This window comes from Hemibagrus wyckioides, linkage group LG03, assembly GCF_019097595.1.
Source record: "Hemibagrus wyckioides isolate EC202008001 linkage group LG03, SWU_Hwy_1.0, whole genome shotgun sequence".
Taxonomy (NCBI): Eukaryota; Metazoa; Chordata; class Actinopteri; order Siluriformes; family Bagridae; genus Hemibagrus; species Hemibagrus wyckioides.
The window spans coordinates 28259826-28286623 of NC_080712.1; the positions used below are offsets into that span (position 1 = coordinate 28259826).

The window sequence follows — 26798 nt, forward strand, 5'->3', positions numbered from 1 at the left end:
TCAACTGAGACAGGCTGCTATTACTCATGGTGATCATTTACAACTAGTGAATTTTGTACGTTGCCCCTAAACTTTGTAATAGTGCTCCAGAGAACATTCAGAATGCTGGCTCAATAACTATTCATGTCCAGAATGAAAATTTTAAAACTTCATGACTTAGTAATTCACACGGATGTATAACTATTAATAATTTTGCTTTGGGTTTTTCATGTGCTTTATCATGAGTGAATGTGTTTCACCGTCCACACTTCTGTATGGAAAGCTCTTTGAGTTCAGAACGTACAGTGCTATAAATAAAGATTTTTTTTTACCATAAACTTTATAGCCATAAGAAATAATTGAAGAGAACTGTGGCTCTGACTGTAATTAGATTAAATGAAATAAAAGCCACTGTAGACAAGTGGTCCATATCGCCAGAAAAGAGGATGAGGACCCAGTTAATTGCAATGTAAAAACACTACTACTGTAATCAAAGTGGATAATATAGTACCCTTTTCCTCTGGACTCTGTGTCAATGACAAATTAAGGTGTGTGTATATATAATGCTTAATTATAGATATTTAATTATTAATTTATTTACCATAGAGATAGTCAGCATGGACATGGATAACCCCATGTCCATTCATCTAAAGGAGTTCTATAGCTGCTTCTATGTCCTTGCACAACTAATTGTTCCTAACATGTTCCTAAGATACCTATTTTGTGCTGTTTTCCAAAAGTCTTTGATTTATTTTTGTCCGAATCTACAGGAGCTCTTACCACCATTGGAAATAAGCTTGCTGCCTTGGTTTGATGTCAATGTTGGTTAGTAACTCACCTTTGCAATACAGACAAGACATTTTTACAACCACAACAGGATAATATGACTGACATTGTTCTGCTTCCAGCCCATTATCCTGCACAGCTAGATAAATATTGTGGTTAGCTATATGTTTGTCTCCTCTTCATTAGAAGATGCAACAAGAAATTCAGCAAATCCATTTAGGAAAATGTTTGATGTCACAGCATTAATGCCAAGAGTAGTCCGTCAAATTTACCCAAAGACAGGTCTCTACATGCGTGCTATATTTGATAAAGTTATAGGTTGTCTTGTTAGCCTCTTCAGATGAATAAATACGGTGTGTCATGACACATTCATAGCATGGTAGGCTGTAGAAGTAATTCCATTGCTTCGAACTTGGTTCTTTTCAGACTACAAAACAACAACAAATTTTTCTCCAGGATTTTATTAGGATTTATTATAACTGACACTCAAGTAGTAAGTATAAACAGAGTAAATGAATAGGTTGTATCTATAAAATCAGACGAGTCACATAATCACAATTTAATCTAATGTACACTATGTGTACAAAAGTATATGGACACCTGACTCTCACCCATATGGGCTTGTTGAATATCCCATCACAAAACCATGGGTGTTAACATGGTGTTGGTCACGTCTTTGTTGCTAAAACACCAACCATTCTTATGGGAAGACTTTATAGTAGATTTTGAAACGTGGCTGTGGAAATTTCTGCTCATTTGCCCACAGATGGGGCATGATGAAGTTTGGTGTACAATTAGCATTCTGGTTCATCTTGAAGTTGTTTAGTGGTGTTGAGGTCAGTGCTCTGTGCAGGTCAGTCATGTTCTCCATGTTTTTTTTTTACATGGGCATTGTCATGCTGGGACATGTTTGGGCCCCTTGGTTGCAGTGAAAGGAAATAGTATTATTACAGCATGCAATGACATCCTATACAATTCCAAATTTGTGGTAATAGCTTGGGGGAAGGCCCACATATGGCTGTGTACACAAACCATTGACCATATAGTCCATGATGGGGGTTATTGGAACCATCTGAATTTATTAGAAAACTTTATGGGTAAGTACTGTCAGAGCCGGAATTCTCCAGGACTGATATTAATACTGTATGGATTTTTTTAGGATCATAGTAATAGAATTATTCATAAGTAAGAGTATTAAAAAAAGTCCCGTTTAGGCCACTCCCATTTCTAGAATACCTCTTGCTACAAACACGGATATAAATGTTTGAGGCGATGGATGGATGGATGGATGGATGGATAGGATAAGGGGAAAAAACAAATTTTGTGAATATTTAAGTTTGGCTCGTTTTGTATACGAGATTTGTGTCTGTGGTTTGGGGAAAGATGTAGAAAATGGCTTTGGCTTCACAAAGTAATTGGATCCTAACCTCACTTCTAAGACTTTCCACCTGAGGCACTACATCCAGGTCCTGTAGCTTAACTCAACTGTTTTTTTTTCTTGTTTTTTGAAGTCTGATCACAGTGCTGTTTTTGGCTTTCCAAGAAAAGGAAAAAAAACCTCCTTCCACTCTTGTCTTGCCCTCCAAGTTCAAAGCATCAAAGCCAGAACTGAACTTGAGCGCAGAGCTCTGGTTTGACCAGCCATTGTGCCTGGCTGCTGTTTAAAACGGAGCATAGCGCATAACCCCGAGGTGAAGCAAAGAAATAGTACAAGTGAAATATAGCAATGGATCAGGGAAGGGCACCGAGTGATGATATGATTTGATTTGCCAGGGCATCACATTTTACTCTAGGCTCACTGGAGATCTTGCATCAACCCAGCAATAGAACATTTCAGTTGTACCACTAAAAAGTACACAGTTTCATGAGATCTGAGATTCTCTGGTCTCTTCTGAAATGTAAAGGATACTGAGTGCTATGTCCCTGTTTTCAGCCTTCTTCTACCCCTTTATCCGGTAGACGTTATTGTATTGATGTATGTCGGGGTGATGTTTTTTTTTTTTCCCCCTCAAACTCTTCAGAAACTCATGCAATCTCTTTTAGTGCTGCTGCAGTCTATTCAGCTCGGCCTCTTCTGCTCATAACCTGTAAAGAGCCAGCCCTATTCTGTTCATTTCAAAGCACTCTGTAAGTGACCAGTCATGTTAATGCACTACGGAAGATGGGCAGACCTAGATGGACATGTTTACTTTCTTCTTCTTGGGGTTTGATTGAGTGCATGGAATCTTTGAAGTGTACTGCTGGTTCTGCACTCACGTGTTTTATTTATAAATATATCTATATATCTATATATATAGGGGCTGGCACTTATATCAGTGTCAAGATCACGTAAAACAAAAATGACCCATTTGTGTAAGACCTAACAGAAAGAGAACTCGGCAATCAAACGTTTTTCATCCTTCATTAGAAACCAAATCACAACACTGTCTGACTCAAAGAACAAAAATGTCAATGATGACAGCTCAGTCTTGCATGCAGTTGGAGTGATGGTTGTCTCTAGATCCTAATTACAAGGCGATATTTTTTAGATGGCTCAATGTTATGAGTCAATATTATAATTTCTGTTGTTGCAACCCCTGCTGCGCAGCGGTTGGCACATATGAGACTATTGGAGTAAGGAAATAAATAGGTACTGTGTGAGGCAGAAGCAAACTTATTTCTGACACTTAATTAGCAGTAGAAGTCCACAATCTGATAATGAATGCAGACACGGCACATGTCGTCAAGCTTAGGAGGGTGTGATGTTTTCCTTCTAAGTGAGACAGGCACTTCATCTAGGGGGTCTTTAGCCATGCCGGTGGATCATGACACAGCAAATTCAACAAATATTAACTGGTGAAGCTTCGTTTTATGGATCGTTGAAAGTCAAACACATTTTAATCTCTGTGCACGCATTGTTGCTGAATGTTTGTGTCTGTATTTGGCTTGAAGTCTGTAATACATCAGGGATGAAAGCAGGTAAGAAACAATCAAACCTGGATACAAAGAGGAAAATCCATGTGTGTGTTTTTGTCTTTTTCTTTTTAATGTTTTGGCTCGGAGGATCGAGTCTTAAAAAAAACAAAACAAAAAAGTGTCTGTCATTTAGTTTAAGCAATTTCTTCAACAGCTTCTAAACACTGAACCACTAGCATGTGGTGAACAGCCTTCGTGTATTCTGTTAAAAGCTTTTCTTGCACGCTTGTATTTATTCTCAAAGTATAGTCTGCTTGTAATACCGTCATTACAGTTTTTATTGTCCTGCGTGCGGCAGTCAGCATGCACATACGAAGGATATATAATTTGTGGCGTTTTTCATAGACAATTATGCATTATATCGACATTAAAGCCATAATGTTGCAGTTCTCCATCTGTGGCTAACTGGATTGCTTGATTTCTACGGCTCCATAAAAAGGGTCTCATCCATTTACATCCGAACAATGTTAAGATTTTTCACTTGAACTCATAACAGAGTAACAAAATATAGGTTTATTGTTGCCATTCAGGTATCTCCCACATGTCCTTTTCAAATATAAACTGTTGCCAATGCAAAAACAGCCTTCAGAACAAAACAACTAAATATAATACTACAGCTTTAGAACAAAACAAGCAAACGCAATACTAAAGCCTTAGAACCAAATGGCCAAACGCAATACTACAGCTTTTAGAACCAAACAAACATCATTGTTATGAAATGTTGGATGTGGTTGATATGTAATGTTGAATATGTTGAATATACAGTAGCAGCCCCCTCTTTCAGTTTATATAGTTAAGTATTAGCTTAATTTACTTAAGAGGCTTCAAAACATATAAATGTTTGAATGTAAACTTGATCAATTCAATGTGGACTTTTTGGCGTTTTGCTTTCAGGCAAAAAAGAAATTGCTCATTCTGCAAATCCAGCTGGACATTTTAATTTACTTTAGAATTTGAAAACTATTTTATTATATTAGCCCAGTGGCCATAAACAACGTAGATCAGTTCCGAGCAGGGTTGTGAGCATCCTTAGACTCATTCTTCATTGTGTGACAGGATTTTCAGCAGATGGCAGCAAAGTCCCATTTTACTATCTTGTTACCGACCAAAAATGATACGTGCAGACTCCATGAGATAAACACATTTATGAGCCCCCCCAACAAATTATTTTAGTGAGTGAGAAAGTGAAAGAAATAGAGTGTGGTGTGTAAACAGAAAAGAAGTGCCCGTGTCTTTTTCTTGTACACAGGGTTTACATACTACATTAGTGATGTTGCTTGAGGAGGAATGTTTAGAAAATGTTTCCTTGAATGCTTGAATTTGGTCAATTTGATGAATTCAGGGGTACCGGATGACTTTTGGGACCCCAGACAGGTCCACTGGGCTTCCTTGACCCAGAAAATATTCATTCTCCTTGGTCCTTTTCTTTCCCCTACTCTCTAGAAAAAGGAAACTGTACTTTCCCTTGTCACATGGCTGGGTATACTCAAGAGTACACATTTTGCACAGCATCTTTCATCTGGAAAAACATACCTTTTGAAAATGTTATTATTATAATAATAATAACAACTAGCTTTTAAGGTATATACCGAAGCTACAGAACGTATATGCTTGACTCAGAGGTCTCCACATCAACCACACACCACCCTTCCCTTGGACTCATCTGTAAAGCAGGCTAATCTGTACACCCCCCCCCCCCATTCAACTCACAGTCTGGGATATATAATCAAATAATCAGCACATCCCACGTTAGTACAGATTTTTACTAACAAACAATTCAGCTCTTTGTGCTCATTGTTTATTAAAATATTTGCTATAATGTTGGAGCTGAAAAAAAGTAAAGAAAGCTGAAATGACCCCTCACACAGGCTAATGACCATCAGACCTCACTAAATGTAAAGTTTGTGTGATTTTTATTGCCAGGACATGATTTAAAAACTCAGTGACTCCCGGACGTCCATAATGAACGTTTTTTATCTGTATAAACAAGCTGTGGTGATTTAGAATTAATCTCTCATTTTGTCTTCACTGATTTTAAGCATATCATTTTTTTTTTTGACCTTCTGTGGTCATACTCGCAGCGTCTCGAGTCATTAAAATAGTCAGGATCACAGTGCGCATCTTTAATTCTCCAGTCCGGTCTCTTTAAACTTGGCAGAGTTTACTGCGCTGGTTTTAGGGTAGCTGAGAAATTGTGCTTTTAGGATCACCTTCGAGTACTTGTTGTTGCTGCTACTGTTGTTGTTCCAGTCGAAATCAGATCCCAGAGGCCATTTGTAATTCTTGGCTCTTGTTAAACTCGGCAGATGAGCAGTGCCGTGTGTCTTCTTCCCCTGCACAGTGCTGTGTGATGGGTGAGTCCAGCATCCATGCGCAGCGCCTCTTCTCTCTCTCTCTCTCTCTCTCTCTCTCTCTCTGCGTCTCTCTCCAGCTCATTCCGTGTGTTCCGTTCGGACTGAGTGATCCTCGCTATGCTCGCGTCCTTCTCTCTGCGCACCGCACCGGCGCTTTTCTCCCGATGCTGATATGAGCGCTAAAGCGGCGCCTCGTCTTCCCGCCCGAGCTGGATGTCTATGCGCGGCTTTAATCGGCGTCAAGAACTCGGCATTAAGGCGGAATTAACGGCGGACGCCACCGCCATGGGCAAATTCGAGCGCGTCTGGCTCATTTTTGCAGGTCTCATCACCGCCGCCAGCGGTAAGTCCTAAACAGGGATTGATTTGCTTTTGATTTATTCAGAATTTGTTATTGTTTCTTTTTCTTTTTTCTTTTTGGATGCGGGATTTTTTTTTTTTTTGCGCAAGCTGATGGAGATGTGACTTTTAAGAGCGCCTGCCTGTCAGATGCGCGGTGCCCCCCTTTTTTTTAATCCCCCCCTTACGTTTTGGAGACACTTCCGAAACTTGCATCCTAATACCCTGTACTTGGAAGTAGTAGAGGATCATTGCAGAGGAATATTACATCCAAATGATTTCCAAATAGCAGCATAATACGTCGAAATGCAGGCTGCCACGCAAAGAAAATTCTCCAACTTCAATTAGAATGTCTGAGTCACGAAGTGTTATTTAGAGGACATGACATGACGCCGAAAATGAGCTTGCGTTGAAATGTGATTGAAAAAGGAAAGAAGGTGGGAAATGTGTTCTCGAGGGTAAACATTGCCCCAAAATACGACGTGTGCGAGAGTGAGAGAGAGTGAGAGAGAGAGAGAGAGAGTGAAAATGTGTGCGTGCGTGAGAGTGGGTGCGCGCGCGCGCGCGTGGAAAAGAGAGAGGGATAGATAAATAAATATACTGTTTTAACCCTAAAACATGCTGCTGTGCTACAAACTTTTGTTTGCCCACAGAGTGCCAACACTGTCCTTTTTATTGGCCTGCTCACTGACACCCCCCCAAAACACACACACACACACACACAACCCTCTTTTGGATAATCATTTTTTATTGGTTTAAATTGATCAATGAAGACATCGACTAACCTTTGGCGAAAACTTTGTAAGTTGCAATTTATTCTTGTCATGGAAATTATTCATCACTAAAGCATATTGAGTGATTGTAGAGTTCTAGCCTAATTGGTCTACATATTTCTATAGACTTGTGTGCCAGAATTAGCCACAGAATCTGTTTTACACATCCAGACTTGCCCACAGTTCACTGCAGTTGCTTTGATCAGTCCCAATGAAATATCAGGCCTGTGGGTACTCTTTTTGGGTAATTAACTTTTTTTTTGTTGCTTTTGTTTATGCTTTAGAAATGTTTCCACCTCCAGACGCAACAGTTGGAGAAGTGGAGCAGATAACAGCGCAGTTGCGCTTGATGTGATTTCACGCTCATTTAGCTGGCTGACAGGTCCCATAGGCCATGTCCACTGGATAGCTGATGTAAATTTGACAGAATCACCTCCTCCTTCATGTGGTTTTGGTGGTGTTGGGCAAGAACATACTAAGACAACAAAATATCTCATGATTATTTGCTTCCAGTTTTGTGCCTCATGGTATCACAGTGTGCAGTTTTGCCACCTCACAGCTCCCGGGTCTCTGGTTGAAACCCTCAGAGTTTGAGTTTACCGTTCCCTTTGTTTTTGGGTTTCTTTCCGGATCTCTGTTTTTTTTTCTTCCACTTCCCAAAACTCTGCTGGTATTCCAAATTGCCCTCTAGGAGCGTGTGAAAGTGTGTGCGCATGGGACGTCTTCTGAATTCTCCCATTCACCTTGTGACAGGGACAGGCTGTAGATCCGCCCCGACTTAGGTGAAAGCAAACAAATAAATAAGCTCTGGTGAAGATGCTCATGAAACATTTTTGCTTTACTTATCAAATATATGCTATATGCAACAGTGAACAATAGCTTTAGCTGAAAGAATAAAGTTTATAATAGATAGCAGAAGCTGTATTGTTTTTGTATTGTTTTTAATCATTACCTCTATGTCATTATTGACATTTCCATCAAATTATAATGCCTCCAGCTCGCTTCTGTTTGTGGTTTTAAAAGCCGGAGTAGCTGAGATCCCTGAATTTTCCCTGTTTTTTAATCTCTGATCATCAAATGGAGACCTGATTATTATGGACCATCATAATTTGATTAGATTCAAGTTGTCCTTATTGCCTCTAAAGTGATAAGGGTGTGTTGATAGGACAAGGGGTGTGCCCAGACTAGACACAACAGCAGTGGCATTAACATGGAGCACCATTACAATGCATTACCATTGACTCTAAACATAAGCTGGTTTTCTTCTATGGATCAAATCATTAACCTAGCTAAAGTTAGATAGGTTGCATCGCTGAAAGAAAGCAGCTCGGAAATCTAATCCTGTAAATAGGCCAGTGTTTGTATCATCAAAATGCACAGATTGATGGTGATGAAATTCAGGTCTCAACAGGGAGAACTGGGTGTTGGAGTGGGTGAGGGTGCTAGGTGTCTTTCAGCGTTCCTGTTCCCATTATGTTCATCGTTTTAGTGGATGTGCTCTTCGATGAATCTGTGAATCTCCGGGACATTTCCTCAGCTTCCCGGTCCTGTAAAAGAATCATTAGTTTTGCCACAGCTTGCACTATCAGCATTAATGACGACCGCAGCTCTTCTATGTTCACAGTCATGGGAGGGAGACATGGTAATGAAAGAACCTCAAGGATTTGATGTGAATTCGGGATGCGTGGATTAGATCAGGAGCTTGTTTCTTAAGGAAGGAATAAGTCATGATGTGATCACAGTACACCATTCCACTAAATGGAATATATATGTGTGTGTATGTATGTGTATATATGTATGTATGTGTGTATGTGTATATATATGTATGTGTGCGTGTATGTATAACATTTATTTCAGTTTTTTTCAATACTTGTATTGTCCTTAGATGTAAAAATGCCTGTGAATGAGCCGTTACTATAGAAACGATAACATGCTAGAATGAGGTGTACTACTTTTAATGATTCTAATTGGTCAGAGCGGTGCTTCTTATAGAAAATGAATCAGCACCTTCAGCTTAATGTACAATGCTGCGGTATAGCTATTTCTTCAGTAAGAGGAAAAATTATGATCGTGCTTGATCAGTTGTGGTGATTTTTGGCTAGTACTCGATTCTTCAAGGGCCGTGTTAGCATCAAGTTCCAAAAGTCGTTTTGTGTTATTAGTATTTGGAATCAGCTTGTAACTGTTGAGAAATCTTGAAAACATCGTTCCAGCTGCGTTTAATCTTGCATTAGGCACAGTAGGGAATAAAAGCTTGCAATGCAGTAAGGGTAATTCAATTTACCAATTTTACACTGACTATAAGATGCCTGCTTGATGGTCCAAGGCAGATGCGCAGCGACAATTAGATGACATTGAGTTGTTGCCAAACTACAAGACATTATGAATCTGTCCAACCTCGAGTCTCTCATGCAAATGTGACATTCGATGTCTCGGGGGGTGGGGGGTGGAGGAGATTGAACCGAGGCCTTTCTCTATATTAAAACATGGAGCCCCCTTGTTGACTCGAACCGTCTAATAGAGCCGAAGTGTTGCTTCGTTGATCATTACATGTTCAGCATTTTATTCCCCGCATTTCTTTCAGAACCTGAAATCATCTTGTACATTGATGCATCGAGTATAAAACATTTATGAAACAAACACACAAACCTGCTTAAGAGGCCACAAAAAAAGTGCCTTTCAAGTGATTAAAATGCTGATGCCATATAAACATGCCACATTATTGAATGGCACTGATTAGGCAGGCAGATGCAAAGCAAGGAGCCAAAAACATCAATTATTCACTGGACATCTGGCTCAGTGCGGCAGAGGAAGCTCTTGTTTTAAGTTAGTTGCTGCTCTTCCTCTACTTCAGAAAGTTCTGTCTGCATGTTCTATTTGATTTTTTTTATTTTTTTTTTTGTTATTATTATTTTACTTTTGTTTCTGGAACTGATTTGTTTGTGGTCATCAGTTTGAGGCACCCGGGTTCCGGATGGGGTGACCCATTTAAAGTATGTATGCGAAGAGCAGTCTCATACATATATAAGCGATTAGGCTTTTGAATTTCAAAGCAGCCCCAGTCAGCAGAAACGGCGTCGCTTTATTCATCTATTAATACGATTTTTAAGGTTAGGGATCAGGAGAACAGAAGAGAGACTTATACAGCTTACAATTCACAAAATGCATTTTAATTAGTCACCATTTCTGGCTCTGAAATGGCAAATTTTAACAAGGTCTTTTTCTTTACATTTTCTGTATTTTGCTCCTTCTGGCACAGATGAAGCAGCCGTCGACGTTAAGCTGATAAATTTAAGGCTGAATTTGGTCAGGCATTTTTTTTTCTATTAAAAAAAAAACAACAACAAAAAAACAAAACACAGAAGTGTGAAAAATGTGCTCGTACTTTATTGGGACAGGAGGATTTTCTTTCTTGAGAGATTTGCTGCAAGTCTAGCCTCCATTCCATTTAACTACGGTTTTGACTTTTTCCTTCATGTTTCCTACCAGCACATAAATAACAGCTTAGCTATTGGTGAAGTATCCCACATTGGTCTAGAGAGAAATAATGTAACCTCAGGGTTGTGTTTTCTAAACCAAATCTCAGTATGACGTCCTGGAAAGTTTTCTAGGGAGTTCAAGATGTTGTATTTTTTTTTAAGTTATGAATGGCAGGGTGCTGGACTTTTTATTAAACTGAAATTATTTTTTGGCTGTGAACTGATATCTGTGATCTATTATTTGATGTGCACACAGGTCCACAATTGCAACCAATGGCGTTCTGGTGGCGTCTTGACCTTTTGATTAAATAAGAGCGTGACAGTGTCTGTGACACGTGTCTAAACGCAACCAATATGAGAATGGCTTTGGATGATCTAATAAGTCGTAGATCACAGGCATCATAAATGCTTTGCCCCTCGTAGAGTGAGTTGCATGCTAATAGACAGAAAAAATATCTTTAAGCCCCACTATTTTGACGACTCGCTATTCTCGCTGTCTAATCGAGACACAACATTAGATGTAAACTGCTATAATGTAATGTAGCTGTTTCAAACTGGTCTACCATTAGAGGATCTTCACTATAATCTGGTATGGAGGATGTCCTGTTGCACACAAGTCCATTCTCGAATATAGGTTATGGAATATAGACGGGAATCATTTAATATCTAGTGCGAGTAACCTCAAAAGATTACAGCTAAAACCGCAAGTTTTGCGTACATCTGGAGTCTTGCAGTCATGCGGAATTACTTCCATTCAATCTCATCTTGAGTAGTTTGCCCAGCATGGAGTGTTACAGTACAACAACTCCAGATTAATGGAACGCCGTTAAAGCCAAATGAAAGAATGATTCCTCCCCACCCTTTTTGTCGATATTGAGAGAGACTGTGTAATCCATGTTAAACAGACGCAACCGTTTTGCTTTTGATTTATCATCACGATGACCAGGAGTGACAAGGACTATAGTGCGGGGGGGGGTGGGAGAAGGAAAGCAAAAAATGTTGTAGCTGCCAGCATGAAGAACGTTGTAGGAGGCAGCAACTCCTCCACGCACACTGCCTCTGGTGAATCAGCATGGCCAGTTTAGACATGTTGCTATGGTTTTACTGTTGATAATTCAGGAACACTGAGCGAAGCTGAAATGAGGCCTTTGACGTACGGCGGCGTTGGGCAGACAAATGCTGTGGCTTTCACTCCTGCATGTTTATACGTCATTACAATAGATCATATCCAAGTTACCGTCGCTGTACTGCTGGGGCGGTTTTCCATAAAGGGAATCTCTAACCTGAAACACATTAAATATGTTTAGTCTGGAATATTTGTTCGGTTTTGCAGTTTGTTTGCTGGAGCTGCTTTTCTTTTACTCGTGTTACTAGCGCAAAAAATAAAAGAGCAATAGTTAATTTTTTTTCTCTCTCTTGGTCACTCACCAGTCAATGACAATGCTCCAGAGCACAAAGTGGCACAGTCGAGTTCGGCTCAGCTAAACAGCACTCAACAAGACCACATGCGTGATGTCATTGTTGTGGAATTAGCATGAATGTTGAAGCCTGGGAACCTTGTTCGAGCCGCTGAGGAGGTGAGAGAGCTGGACAGATTAAAGGGCATTTATGATCAAGTTGAAGGAACCAGTTAGACCAACTTCTCAGAAAAAGTTAACTTATAATTAATCATTTACACTATTGGAGATCTCGTATTGATCATAAATATTGACCTACACGTTTTCCCCTGCAGGATGATGGCATCTTTGGAATGAATAAGAAGAATAAATGTTTCATACGGTCTTTTCATGGTGCACTTTTAATTAGTTAGTCATTATTTTGATGGAAGCACACAGTGAATCTTTTTTTTTGTTGAGAATTTATTTAAAAGTTAGCAAACATTCAGAAGGAGAAAGTGCCTTATGTAAAGACTTCGCCGAATGAGCTTCTTCCAGGTAAAATGACACAAAACACACAGACTGAATATTACTGTAATGTCATTAAAAAGCAGACGTTTTAGCTGTGCTCTTAATTACACACCTAATTAAGTGCCCATTAACATGGTTACTCATTCATAAAGCAATTTAATGTTCCAACCATGCGAACTCGACAATGACAAGTTCATACCAACTGCAAAGTGACTGAGCGGCCATCAGCGCAGCGCCAAAATCGAAACCTGGAGCATCTAAGTGCTGCTAATTGTGGAGTTTTTTTTGCCTTTTTATTCTTTTCTGTTATGGCATGTCCCCCAAACACTCCCACAATATCCAGTAGCTTAAGGGCTGGAAGGATTTAATTACATTCAAGAATGTCATCAGCCTCTGCTAAAACATGAGAGGAAAATTATAGACTAGATTACCGCAGCCTTAAGCTAACAGTGTGTTAGTGAGTCAGGCTGATGACTTTATATGATGTTACTGATGATATCACAAAACTGTGGGAGATTTCTGACAGAACCTGTGCCAAGGCTGCGCGTTAGGTGAAGTTCTGAGCAAAATGCTACAGTGTAATGCCACCGATTCATGTACACACATACAGCATAGATACACACACCTCACTCACCCCCAAAAGATTCAACTGCCAGGGTTCCCACCATAGCCTCAGAGTCCTGTTCATGGTTGACAGGAGAGGAACCCAATGTTATCTTCCGATGTAGGTCCTTCGTCTCTTTGGTATTGTGTTCGGTATTGTGTGGTTATTTGACTTACGGTAGCTCTCCTGGTACCTTAAACCTAAGACTGGCTATTCTCCTCTGACCTCTCTTGTCAACAAGACATTTCTGTCCTTAAAACGCTTGCTCACTTGAGGTCTCAAGTTATTTTTTTTCTGCCATTCGGTCTAAACTCAGGAGAATGCTGTGTGTGTGTGGAAATCCCAGTAGACCAAATACTCAAAGTTGTTGAAATACTCAAAGCAGTCTGTCTGGCACCAACAACCATGTCCACTGTTTGAACGAAGGGTATGATTTTGTTTCACGTTTCAAAAAACAGACAGGCAAAGTCCAGCAATCTTTTGGTCAGGATATCACAAATGATTTACTGGAACCCACAAATCAGATTTTTGAAATTTATCACCATTAGCACTCCCCCATTGAACCCAGGTAATGTGTAGTGTTTAATTCCTAGAAATAAATGAAAATAACATTAAACATTAGTTCTTACTCTGTTTATTATACATGGTTAATGGGCTTCATTAACTTTAATACCAACTTCAATTTCAAGTATTTTTTCCATATATTTTTTTTTTTTTTTTGTGGCTTAAGCCTTATCTCTGATCCTACCGCTTTTCTCTTTTCACACTTTCAGTATCAAAAATGGATAGGCTAGGTCAAATGTGGCATCACAAAATTATTGTTTGGGGGAAATCTTTGGTTTATGGTTGCAATATCTAAACTCCCAGCTCATTGTTTCCCTGTATTGGTGAAATTTTTTATTTCTTTAGACCGAAGAGCGATGTATGATTAGTACAGCAGTCATGGAGCTTTGTGTACTTGAAAGATAGAAAAGTATTTGACCAAGTAGTAGGGGTTTTATGATTAAAATATTGAATAACACCTCACAAGGATTGAAAAGATCCTTGTCAGACCAGAAAGCATTCTATTGCACAGGTCTATGCGTGTGGATCTGCTCAGAGCATCTTTTTAATCCCATTATACCACATGCTGCACCATTCAAAGGTGATTCTTATGAAATTAGCCAACCGTCAAAGTTTTCCCACCGTTTCGAACACCTCAGATGAATGTTTACACGGTTCTGTTTTTTATTTTGTTCATTTAATTCGTACTTGGCATTATATGTGCCCAGGCAAGTGAATGTTTCCCCATGACACAGCTAGAAGGAGCTGGGAATACGAAGTCTAAGAAATTCGGTATCTTTGTGTGCCGCCGTTGCAGTAGGTACGTTTTATCATTCCAGTCAAAAATCGAGGTCATCTGGTAATTAGCTAGGGGATGTGAACAGTCCATGCATAATCTTTCTCACAATACAGTGAGACTGGCACACTTTTGTCAAAGCTGCAATGTTATTTTCCTGTTTGCTGCAGATAAGGCATCAGCCATCCAACAGGTTTGTGATGTGCTTTGTGGTAACTTTTTATGGCCATGGCCTGATATCGGCTTTAAAAAGAAAAGCAAAACAAATAAATAAATAATATATATATTTTTTTGCAGCATTCCGTATTTACATATTTCCCATATTTATCCCATAGGAACACACTCTCTATCTGTTTAGTGCGCCGACATTTGAATTTGTATTTAAACAGGAAGTGGGTGTGGCTCAAAACAAAACATGATAGTTGAACGCTCTTGCATGACTATTTTAAATGTAATTTTTCACATGCCATATTAAAATTTCTGGCACACAGAAACAATTAATAGCACGAATTCTTTATATGTTTAAAATACACCATTTTGAAATCACTAGTATTGTTCATAATCAGTTACATTCCACCAACCAGCAGTAACTAGTATCATTAGACATGTGTATTAGTGTGTGTTTATTTGCTTATGCTTACATGTCAGAATATCTTGCTTTGATACTGATAAACATCAGATGCCTTAAATTGTTCTTAAATTCTTCTTCTTCTTCTTCTTTCGGCTTTTCCCTTCAGGGGTGGCCACAGCGAATCATCTCTCTCCACCTATCCCTATCTTCTGCATCCTCAACACTTGCACCCACTAGCTTCATATCCTCATTTATTACATCCATATACCTCCTCTTTGGCCTTCCTCTTTGCCTCCTGCCTGGCAGCTCCATGTCCAACATTCTCCTACCAATATACTCACTCTCCCTCCTCTGAACATGTCCAAACCATCTTAACCTGGCCTCCCTAACTTTGTCCCCCCAAACGTCCAACATCAGCTGTCCCTCTGATGTACTCGTTCCTAATCCTGTCCAACCTTGTCACTCCCAAAGAGAACCTCAACATCTTCAGCTCTGCTACCTCCAACTCTTTCTCCTGTCTCTTCCTCAGTGACACTGTCTCTAAACCATACAGCATGGCCGGTCTCACCACTGTCTTGTACACCTTCCCCTTGATTCTCGCCGATATTTTCCTATCACACAGAACTCCCGACACCTTTCTCCACCCACTCTAACCTGCCTGCACTCGCTTCTTCACCTCTTTTCGTGTAGTATGCTAAATTCATTTTATTTACCTCTTTGAATCAGTGTCAGGAATAATCGAGTTACTTATTGCATTTGGCTTCATTTATACATATTTTGATTCACATTCAAGGTTTTTTTGTTTGTTTGTTTTTGTTTTTTTTTTCTTCTCCATTTTATCACACCTGTAAGCTGTTCCAAAGGTCTATGTTTTAAATTCATGATTTTATGTTATTTGTATCTTACAAAGTATATGCAAGTGTATGCCAGAGTTTTCTACATAAAAACTCCCTACAATGGACGTCATTAGAACGTCTATGCCGACTACATTAAAATGTACAAGACAGACACTTTATTCATTCCAATGGGAAATTTACAGCTTCCAGCAGTATCCACAAGCATAGGTAATAAGGTAATAAATAAACAAAATTAAATAGAAATGTAACAAAAAATACTAGAATTTAAGGGTACAAAATATAACAAAAAATACAACAAATAAAATACGATCAAATAAAATATAACAAAAAATACTAAACACTATAAATTTAAAGGTATAAGAGATAATGAGGTATTGTGCAAAAACTGCGTGTTTACGACGAGTCCTGTGCAAATCTGAGTGTATTGAAGGGTTTGCGGTGCATTACTGTGAACAATTGCACAATCCGCAAGTTACCGTTATTATTTAAAGGGTAAATGAGCACAAAACCGGGAAATCTGAATTAAACCGCACAGATCTCAAAGCATGTGTAGCTGTCGTATGTCAAACAGAGAAAAAAAAACAACATACAGGTTGTATCTGTCTGTGTATTTTTATATTAAACACTGCTTCTGTGAAGCATGAGAATGTGTAACTGCAGGTGTTCTGCATTCACCGTGTCTGGGCTTGTGCGGCGCATGGCAGCTTAGCAAAGTCAGAAGATGCGATTGAAAGCAAGCATCTCATCTCAGCTGTTACATCCAGCCTAGTGTATATCGCTGGTGTAGTTTGATGCACACAAGGGTGTGCTGTTACATTAGGCTTCACACTGATGGATCATTATGGGCAAAATATAGCGTGAATATTGTATTTTATAAATAAAACTTTTTCTGATTCTGATTATAGTGCTTATATGGTACAACAGCATGCTTAATTTTCCTCAAGTATTTTAAAGGCCACTATGATTACAGCATGTTCCAAATATTATTATTATTATTAAAAAATATCCCTTAAATTAAGGTTGAATATGTGTGATATTTGCAGTAAACATTCAGCTGAATCTCTAGTGGTGGAAAGGTAGACATGGAGTTGAAACCACGGACAGGAGAAAGCAGTGTGTAATTATCTGAAAAGGCATCATATTGCATCACATTTCAATGTAATGTCTTACATGTGTCAGTCACAGAAACTCTGCTGAGGTGGCTTTCATATTCCTTGCCTCTCACATTCTCTCTCTCTCTCTCTCTCTCTCTCTCTCTCTGTGAGCTGTGTGTGTCTGTGCGCATACATGCACACATGCAGTGCTTGGCCAGTCAGCTTGAGATGATCAAAAATGTCCCGAATGATGGACAAGAGCAGCCTGGGAGAAAACTAACACATCACAATACACATCCATTGTTCATAGCACACAGAGACTGAGAGTAATTGATGCTGTTAGCGATTACATGTTAGCAGCTCACTGCTGTTAGACACTAAAGGCCAAGTGACTAAAAAAAATGCTTTGTATAACTCTTATATAACGGCTCAAGTAAATGCCAGCATGCTGATCACAATTCTCAAAAGGACAAAGGATGACCAAAAAAAAAAATGGTACGTACTAACTGGTACCCATGTTACATTTAACTTTCTAGGGTGGGTTTAGTGGACAGTCATGTCCAGATTTGGTACAGATGTTCAAAAAAGTATATTGTTTGCAGATTATTACCAGGAACCCTGTTGCAGAAAATGTATTTGTTTTCCCAACTTAGAAGTTTAGTTTTCACTGACTGTGCAGTTTTTAAATAATTAAGATGCTTGAGTTTTAATTATAATCCAAACACTCTAATGTACAGTGTAATGGTATTTAGCTTCAGAATTATTGCCATGCTTGGGAATAATGGGGGAAAACAACAAGTCATGGAACATTTGTCTTCGTGGATGTTTAGCTTAATCTCACCATGAAATTCTGTGAAGAATTTAACCTTATCAGAAAAATGTCACTTCTGCACTTAGTGTTTTGTGTAGTCTGCGTTTGCCAACACAGCGGCACAGAGTCTTCTCCTAATTAGATCGGAGAATACCGAGCTTGGAATCCGAGACCTCTCTTCAGTACACAATCTTTTCAGATCCAGTCTTCTTTTCATTTCAGATCATTTCACGTTGTGAAATATTTTTTATTTTATTGAGGTTTAGTTCAGGAGACTGGGTTGTTCTTGTTAAATGTTGTATTCATCGTCTATATTTCTGTGGATTTTGTTGCATGTTTTGGATCATTGTCCTGCAGGAAGTTCTAACCATGACCCACTTGTAATTTCTTGCCCTTCTTCTAGTACTTCAGTGGCTTTCATTGATATCATGTGTCCTAACAAGATATAAGATATGAGTCCTTGAGGTGGAAAAGCTTCACAATGCATCAGATCCTCCAGCATATTGTACTTTGAAATGGAGATTAGGTTCCTTCTGTATTCTTCATTTAATATTAAACCCGTCTTGAGTGTTTCTCATAAAGCTCTATTTGTCTCTCGTCTGACCGTAGAATCCTATTCTAGTCAAAGCCTCAGTAACGATTAGTGAACTTCAGGAGCTTCTGCGAGAGAAAAGGCTTTCTTCTGGCACTCCTTCCCGATCATTTGTTGGCATTAGTGTCTAATTGAAGATTTTGGAGATTTGGCGAACCCCACAAAACGATGCCATCTTCTACAAATCTCCAACAGTTATTCTTCTTAATATTCGGTTCTTAATATTTTGTTTTCATAGCTTTAGAAAACTTGTCATATTTACTCAGTTGTTGCTTGTAAAGTTGGCAGCTAAACGATGCCCCGAAATGTAGTTTATGCTTATTAATCATGGGAGGAAAGTTGCACGAAGAAGCTGAATCTGCTTATATGGCAAGTGTGGAGTCTGGAGATTAAATAAATCATCACCAGGAGGGGCTGCTGACTGGTTTAAATCATACACTATAATCAAGGATGGATAATGATGGCAGATAAAAAATGATGTTGGGCCCGATTAGCAAACAAGCCACACGCGATATCGTTAAGATGGAAATTGCGCACATATGTGTGCTGAATTGCGTTTTCCCCGGTAGACGTAAATGGTCCGAAACATTCCCGTGATTGACTACTTTCCCCTACATATCTGTCCTCTCATGTGGAGGGGGCGGGGGCACAGCAGGATATTTCGATCCTGATAAGAACTTTCATTTCAACCTTGTCTTCTCATATATCAGAAAACAGATGAAACTTTGACTCCACTATGAGATCCTCGGGTAGATTGTTTGTGACGACGCCGAGGCCTTTACATACTGATGAAATCTGCACTCCATTTATCATTTCGGGAGTAAAAAAGGTTGACACTGAGCGCCGTAATGGCTTCTGTCGTCTGCCTGTCATTTGACTCCCCAAAGTAACAATTCCTATTTGCTTAAGCCAAGGTGCAATCGAGCATAAAGTGTACATGTCATGTGTTGTCAGATTCGAAGGCGCCCTGTCGCGAGGCACCTACATGCATGTGCGCAAGGCTGCATGGTGCATCTCTTTAGGGCATTCACTTAAATGATTTGTGAACACTCAAGTGTTGTTTTGCACGGTGAGAGATTTTTTCCATCTTTGTGTTAAGCCAGCTGAAGCTTACAACCTGGGCAGATTCTCTTACAGAAGAGTTAGGTGTTTCTCAATATATATATATATAAAAAAAATACAAAACGGAGCTAAATCGATGTTCAAAACAGTTTTTTGTATTTGAAACCATAAATATCACGGAAATGTCATATCTCCTCCTAGCTTTGAGATTCATTTTGGAATAGAAAACGAATCAATGATCTCAGCAATTACTGGCTCGAATAAAGATGCTGCAAGTATGGATCCTTATGTGCTTTTTTCCCCCCAAGAACAGCGAGAAGATATTGTTTGTAGAGGATGACATAGCAGTGTTCAAGATTTGGCCTGTTGTGCACTCTGCTTTTCTGCTCACCGCAGTTGTAAAGAGTGTTTATTTGAGCTGACTTCCTGTCAGCTCGAACTAGTCTGGCCATTCTCCTCTGACCTCTCTCTTCAGCAAGGCGTGTCCATCTGCTCAACTGCTCGTCACTGGATGTTTTTTTCCTGTGTAAATTCTAGAGAGAGTGTGTGTGTGTGTGTGTGTGTGTGTGTGAGGGAGACAGAGCGATCTCTCCCAGGAGATCAGCAGTTCCTGTAATACTGTAGTCACTGAAATCATCTTTTTTCATTTCAGTATGATGTGAACATCAGCTAAAGATCTTGACCTGTATCTGTATGACCTGTATGATACATTGTGCTGCTGCTGCCATATGATTGGTTAATTGGATAACTTAGATGAACGAGTAGAGGTACCGAAGTATTCCCTATAGGGAGTGTGTAATGTGTAATGTAAACACATACAGCCTTCTTTCTGGTCCTGTTTTAAATTTGTTGGTATAATGAAAGTTCTTTGTCCATTGTTTACTGTTTGTGGTCAGTCGCTATATATATATAGTAGTGTTATACCCTGGTCAACTTGAGAATTGTGGATGAGGTGGTGCAACATCTCTCCCAATCCAATGCAACAGTATTTTAAAACCCACTTTTGTGCAGCATTGCCCTTTGAGTTAGTTCCAGTGTGCAAACATAGACACACGGGTATTTTTTGCAAAGTCTGGTCCTGCTTCTGCTAACCAAATATAGCTGACTAAATGAGCTTTTCCTTAATAAAAAAAAATAAAAAAAATAAGGAACACAACTCAGCTGTGGCTACTAAAAGTAAATCGGAGCGCTGATGTGTAATTACACATGCAAGATCATATAATTAACAACGAATTAAAATCCGGAAAAAGCGTTCCACGAGGATTTTATTTAACCGTCTCTGGCAGAACAAAACACACTTTCTTTTTAACCTTTAACCATTCAACATGTCAATCCACACCTGCTCTATCTATCTTCCATCTAAATGAAGTGTAAACGCCATAGAAAGCCTTTCAAATCCCACCCTTATTTACGACGACGATTTATCTCGACGACAATGTAATGATTGTGTGGCCTGTATTTACAAAGTAAGGTGTTTGTAAGGTAATGATACTCATTACACCAACATGGGGAACAAGAAAAAAAACATAAATATGCTCATTACTCGGTGTCCCACTGTTTAATGTTGCTTTTTAAGTGAACTGCATTTTAATGTCTTGGGATGTGAACATCGCTTCATTACTGCCTGAATTATTCCACTTTATATTTCATATACATAGTACATATACAAAGAGATGGGTGATGGATGGATGGATGGATGGATGGATGGATAGATGATTATAGAACAGTGTAACGCTAATGACACCATCTGTATCTGCTAAACTCCAAATATCTCTATTTAGATTTAAAGCTAAAGTAGGAGTGGCCTAAATTAAGAAGCCTTCTCTTCTCTTCTCTTCTCTTCTCTTCTCTTCTCTTCTCTTCTCTTCTCTTCTCTTCTCTTCTCTTCTCAATCATTTCTCTTCTCTTCTCTTCTCTTCTCTTCTCTTCTCTTCTCTTCTCTTCTCAATCATTTCTCTTCTCTTCTCTTCTCTTCTCTTCTCTTGATTTCTTTTCTTCTCTTCTCTCGATTTCTTTTCTTCTCTTCTCTCGATTTCTTCTCTTCTCTTCTCTCTCAATCTCTTTTCATTTCTTCTCTCCCCTTTTCTCTTCTCTTTTCGCTTTTCCCTTCTCTTGTCTTGTCTTCTCTCGATTTCTTCTCTTCTCTTCTCTTCTCTTCTCTTCTCTCGATTTCTTTCCTTTTCTTCTCTTCTTTATCAATTCACTTCACTTCTCAATCAGTTATTTTCTCCTTTTCTTCTCTTCTCTTCTCTTCTCTTCTCTCTCAATTTCTTATCTTTTCTTCTCTGTTCTCTTCTCTTCTCTCGATCTCTTCTCTTCTCTCGATCTCTTCTCTTCTCTCGATCTCTTTTCTTTTCTCTCTTCTCTTCTCTCGATCTCTTCTCTACTCTTTTCTCTTCTTCTCTCTTCTTCTCTTGATCACCTCTCAATCACTTCTTGTTTCATAATCACTTCTCTTCTCATTTCTCTTCTTGTTTCTCGATCACTTCTCTTCTCTCTCAATTTCTTTTCTTCTCTGTTCTCTTCTCTTCTCTTCTCTCGATCTCTTTTCTTTTCTCACTTTTCTTCTGATCTCTTCTCTTCTCTCAATCTCTTCTCTTCGCTCTTCTTCTTCTCTTGATCACCTCCCAACCACTTCTTGTTTCTTAATCACGTCTCACTTCTCTTCTTGTTTCTCAATCACTTCTCTCACTTCTCGTTTCTCGATCACTTCAAAATCGTTTTCAGCTAAAGATATGCATAGCGTTTTTTTTTTTGTTTTTTTTTAATCCCTCTGACATGTAACAGATTTCTTTAATCAAAACCACAGGTGAAGAAAGGAAAGTTATAAATGCATCACACAGTGATTTACTTTTTCTTGTGAGAGAAAACTTCCTGCTCATGCAAATCCAATTCCCAGTGCACATCTCCAGCCATGTGAACCTGCAATAAAACAGTAGTCTGTGTTTGAATCTGCTTAGAGAGAAAAAGAGAGAGATGTCAAAAATTGTTTTGCCATTATCAAGATGAATATTGAGCTGATACTAGAGGCTCACGCACTAGAACACCCACAAAAGCACACGAAAAGGCAAAAAGCACATTTGTCATATGCTGTGTCAGCCAGCTGGTTCTTTCTATCCGTCATGATCTCCCTCTCCCATGGCGACAGTGACATTGTCTCAGTGTGCATTACAAAGCCTTACTCTGTCATTCTGACTATATTCATCATTGACATTTCGCCTGCTTTTTTGTTTATGCCGTCGCATCTCTGCATTAGCCTGATACCAATATCTTTAAGCGTATGCATGTTTCTGGCTACAGTTCTACAGTTTTAAGCCAGTTGTCCTTCCAGAATTTGTCTTTGTGACCCCACCACAAGCAAACTGAGGTTAAATCTCAGGTAACGCTGTGTATCAGGATGCTACAATATTACTGATCCCTGTCTCTGTCAGCTGATACTGATACCCATCTAATATTGCTTTCTCCTAAGATTTAAAATGTGTTTTTCACAGTCTACACAAACCTACTTGTGAATATAATAAATATAATGAGTATAAAGTGGAACGACTATAACAAAATGCAGTCTTTGACGCTTCCAAAAATACGTAGCTTTTCCAAATTCACTCCCATTCTTGGCCGTATGTTACCGGATCCCATAACTGATATCTGTTTTCTCTCATATCTGTTCACCATTATTTGCTGCTGCCTGCCCCATATTGGTACTCGGGTATCTGATACGCGTCGTCTCTACGCAACATAGATTGAACAGATCTTTTTTTCCCCACATATTTCCTTTTATCAAGCAGTGTTCTTGAACCCGATGTGATCAAGGGATACATCTAAATATGTAAGTGATCCAGATAAACATATGAATAAGATGGAGCACTACGCATTCGTTTGTTTTTATTTGTTTATTTTTACCAGAAAGTTTTTTGTTTTTTTTGTTTTTTGCTTGCGCATCAGGATCGAGATCCCATGGGACACGAGTTAAAAAACTTTTTACTTTCATGTGGGCGAAAAAAAGATGAAGCTTGTGGGACAAAGAAAATCTACACGCATTAATGTGAATGCGAGCAGTGTTTTTGCAGCAGTACTAGGTTTGTTTAGATTTTGTAAAATTAAATCTGTTGGAAAACGATGCCGTCAGATGCAAACTACAAAATATAACACCATGTAGTATTCAAACAAAAGTTCTCGATTCTGACCGCACGTACTCCTGGTCGAAAACTCATATATTGGTCTAAATATAGATTTAGATGGCTAAATATGTACAGATAGTGACATTTGCATTATCCCCCTGCTACAGTAGGCTTGGTTTTTCAATGCTGAGGAGATGGTTCTTGGTATATTTTTGTGGTCTCTGTTGTTCCCTTGGGTTAGTTGACACATTACTGTCACAAACACTCCAAATGGCACTTTTGCTGCCTTGTGAAGGGCAGTGATCAAATTTATTCCCCAACCATTCCCACTACTGCCTCTTACCAACTTTAAGTGTCAGTAGCTTTCATTCTTCATACTGGCAACATCTGCACCGCACAGAGTTCATAATGCATAAAGTCTCCCAGAGGACGAGTTTGTTGCTGACGGTGCTAAATTCTTTAAAGTGTGTTTGCGGATGTTAAAAGCTGCAATGATAGATTAGGCCATTTACCCTAAGCCACACTGTACTGTATATGCTTAAGAATTGTTAGGGTCATTTAGCATACACTCATTGTTTATGCCACACATAACCGAAGTTATCTTGGCAAATAATAAAAAAAAGTTAGATTCAGTTCTGTTCAAAATAGTTTCATTCCACTGACATACATTTTTGCTTATTATCTCAAGCTTTTCATTTTTAAAATGAAGTAAAATGTTAAGCTTGTAATTAGTAAAAAATGCCCACGGATAGGTTTCATAACAAATAGAGTTTTGCTTTCTAATAAACTCTTAATGTAAAAAGCATTTGATCATTTACCCATAATGAAAGAGCTCTCTACTTGCTAAGAGATCTTTTGCAGTGCAAGGCTTCGTTTGCAGGACTGTTGCAGGTGGTGAGAAAAGTCAATGGCTTCTTAGCTCATGACTAGTTCACAGCGTCACTACTAATTGCCCAGTCAAACCAGCCATTGTGCACCTCTAAATACAGCTGGGGAGGCTTTTATTTAAAGAACTGTGCATTAGGGAAGACCTTTAGGATCACCCCGCTGAGAAAGTATTGATTGGATTGAGTAATTTTAAAGGAAGAGAATGCACAGAAAGTCACTTCGTCCAAGCCGAAGTGTACAGTCGCATCTATTTCCAGGTAACGTGCCTTCTGTAACCCCAAAGAGCCATCGGTTTTTCCATTACAGGCGGCAGTTGTTGTGCTCTTGGATGGATTTTTTTGCTAAAATCCCACAGAGGAATAAACTGTCTGTCCATTCAGGTGAGTAGACAAAGCCAGCTTTGCTCCGCTCACATTAGAGCTAGTTATCACATTGCACACACTTCCAGATTAAGGGTTAAATTAACACACACAAATTATGTAGGATTAATTTAGCTGGATTTCATACAGAACAGTTCCCCTCACCCTGACTTTATCTGATCATGTTAAGGGTGTCGCACAGCTGTATCCACTGCATCTATCTGTATTTGTATGTCTTCAGATTAAAATCAAAATAGACGGGGTCTGAATCAGAAGAAGCTTTCAATATGAACATTACAGCTGTAACCTGTGGAAAAGCCTAGAATTCTTGCTTGTATGTACGGTAGCCTTGCAATTTTTTTAACAAATTGTTTATTATCTCCAATATAAACAAACCAGCAACCAAATTAGCATTTGCTAATAAGGTACCTTGTACATGCACCACACAGTGACTCGCGATCACACTATTTTGTTTGAGTGTGGTCTTTCTGTATTCGTTTTTGTTTAGAGCAGATTAGCCGTTCCTTCTGAACAACGTGTCCATGTTTAGCTACATCCCCAATTCATATGACTCATCCTTACACATCGTGACATCATTCTGGAAGGTTAAAGTGACACGAGGGTCTGAGGGTTAATTCTGAATCAGGAGTAGGAGGACTCGGGGCATTTAGGCCTCAAGGAGAAAATGGAATCGGTCTGGCAGAGTTCGTGCACGAACCCAGAGGTCTTGCAGAGGTTTAAAATTGTTCACTGTGTAGATTGGGCTGCATTGTTTATTTCCATTGTTCTAATTCTGAGTTCATTAACCTTGCTGAAAAGCAATTTCGCGTGCCCAGGGCACCTAGAGTAAGTGCTGTTCTTAGTCTAGGTCAAGTAATTATATTCAGGTCAGCTCTGTACATTATCTGAAGAACACTGCTTTCCAAGCTGAGCATGGAAAAATATAAAATGTCACATTTCTAAAGATAGTTTTCCATCAGTGGTTTGTTGGACTTGTAGCCTTGCAGCTTAAGTCCGGCTGCTTGATGAAAGGTGGGCTAAGACTGTTTAGCAGCTACTTAGAATGAAAATGACACGGCTTCTCCTGAAGCTGTTACATGCTGCGATATTTTCTGTCAAGTGTATTTTTAAACCTGATGTCATTTTATGAATGCCTGAAAAAACACCTACTTAACTGCTACTTAGACCTGCAAACGGTTCTTATATTATACAAATAGTACTGAACGCCTGATTTTCATTTCTATACAGAAAACACTTTATTCTACAATCTGATTGGTCATGTGGCAATGATTTTTTTTTTCCTGTTCCAGCTCTGACAGTAGTGCCGACTACATTTATATGAATGTTGTAATACGTTATTGTTTCTATAGCGATAACTCATCCAGGGGTTTAGCAGAGAAGGTTTGATATAGTCGAACCTCATGTAAGGAGATGCTGATTTAGCATAATGGAAGGTGTCTCCTGTGTGTGTGCTTTGTAATAGTCAAAGGAAAATGGTTCCTTTACAGGTTCCAGCAGGGGAAATTCTTCAAGGCACAGGGCTTTATGGTTTCTTTGACTTTACAGCTGCTATAACGCAAGCGATAAAAGGAACTAGCTTTTGTGGATGTTTCAAGTATAAACAGATAAACTATAAGGTGCTGTACATTACTAGATAAAAATGGCTGGAACCTGATGTGATCATCTGCTCTTGTAGCCCTAAGCTTGGTAATGTTTTGCTTTTGGAGATTGGATATGAGTTACCGTGGCCTTCCTCTCCGCCCGAACCTGTCTAGTCATTCTCTCTCATCAACAAGGTATTTCTGCCCACAAAACTGAACATTACTTAATAATTTTTTTTGACCATTCTGTGTAAACCCTAGACCTAGCTGTGCGTGAAAATCCTAGTTGATCAACATTTCCATGCATCAAAGCAGCCCTTCTGTGTTTCA

The 26798-nt window shown here is 39.1% G+C and overlaps 1 protein-coding gene across 5 annotated transcripts in view; it reads left to right on the forward strand.

The window, feature by feature from the left end:
- Positions 1 to 6128: 6128 nt before the first annotated feature.
- Positions 6129 to 26798, forward strand: part of csmd1a (CUB and Sushi multiple domains 1a) — a 331961-nt gene continuing 311291 nt past the window's right edge. For 3 of the 5 annotated variants that reach the window (XM_058386490.1, XM_058386491.1, XM_058386494.1), the window contains exon 1: positions 6129 to 6417. In XM_058386490.1, the coding sequence (XP_058242473.1) occupies positions 6288 to 6417 (130 nt within the window). In that variant the 5' untranslated portion in view covers positions 6129 to 6287. The remainder of the gene's footprint in view (positions 6418 to 26798) is intronic. The other 2 variants (XM_058386492.1, XM_058386493.1) reach the window with 1 other exon arrangement.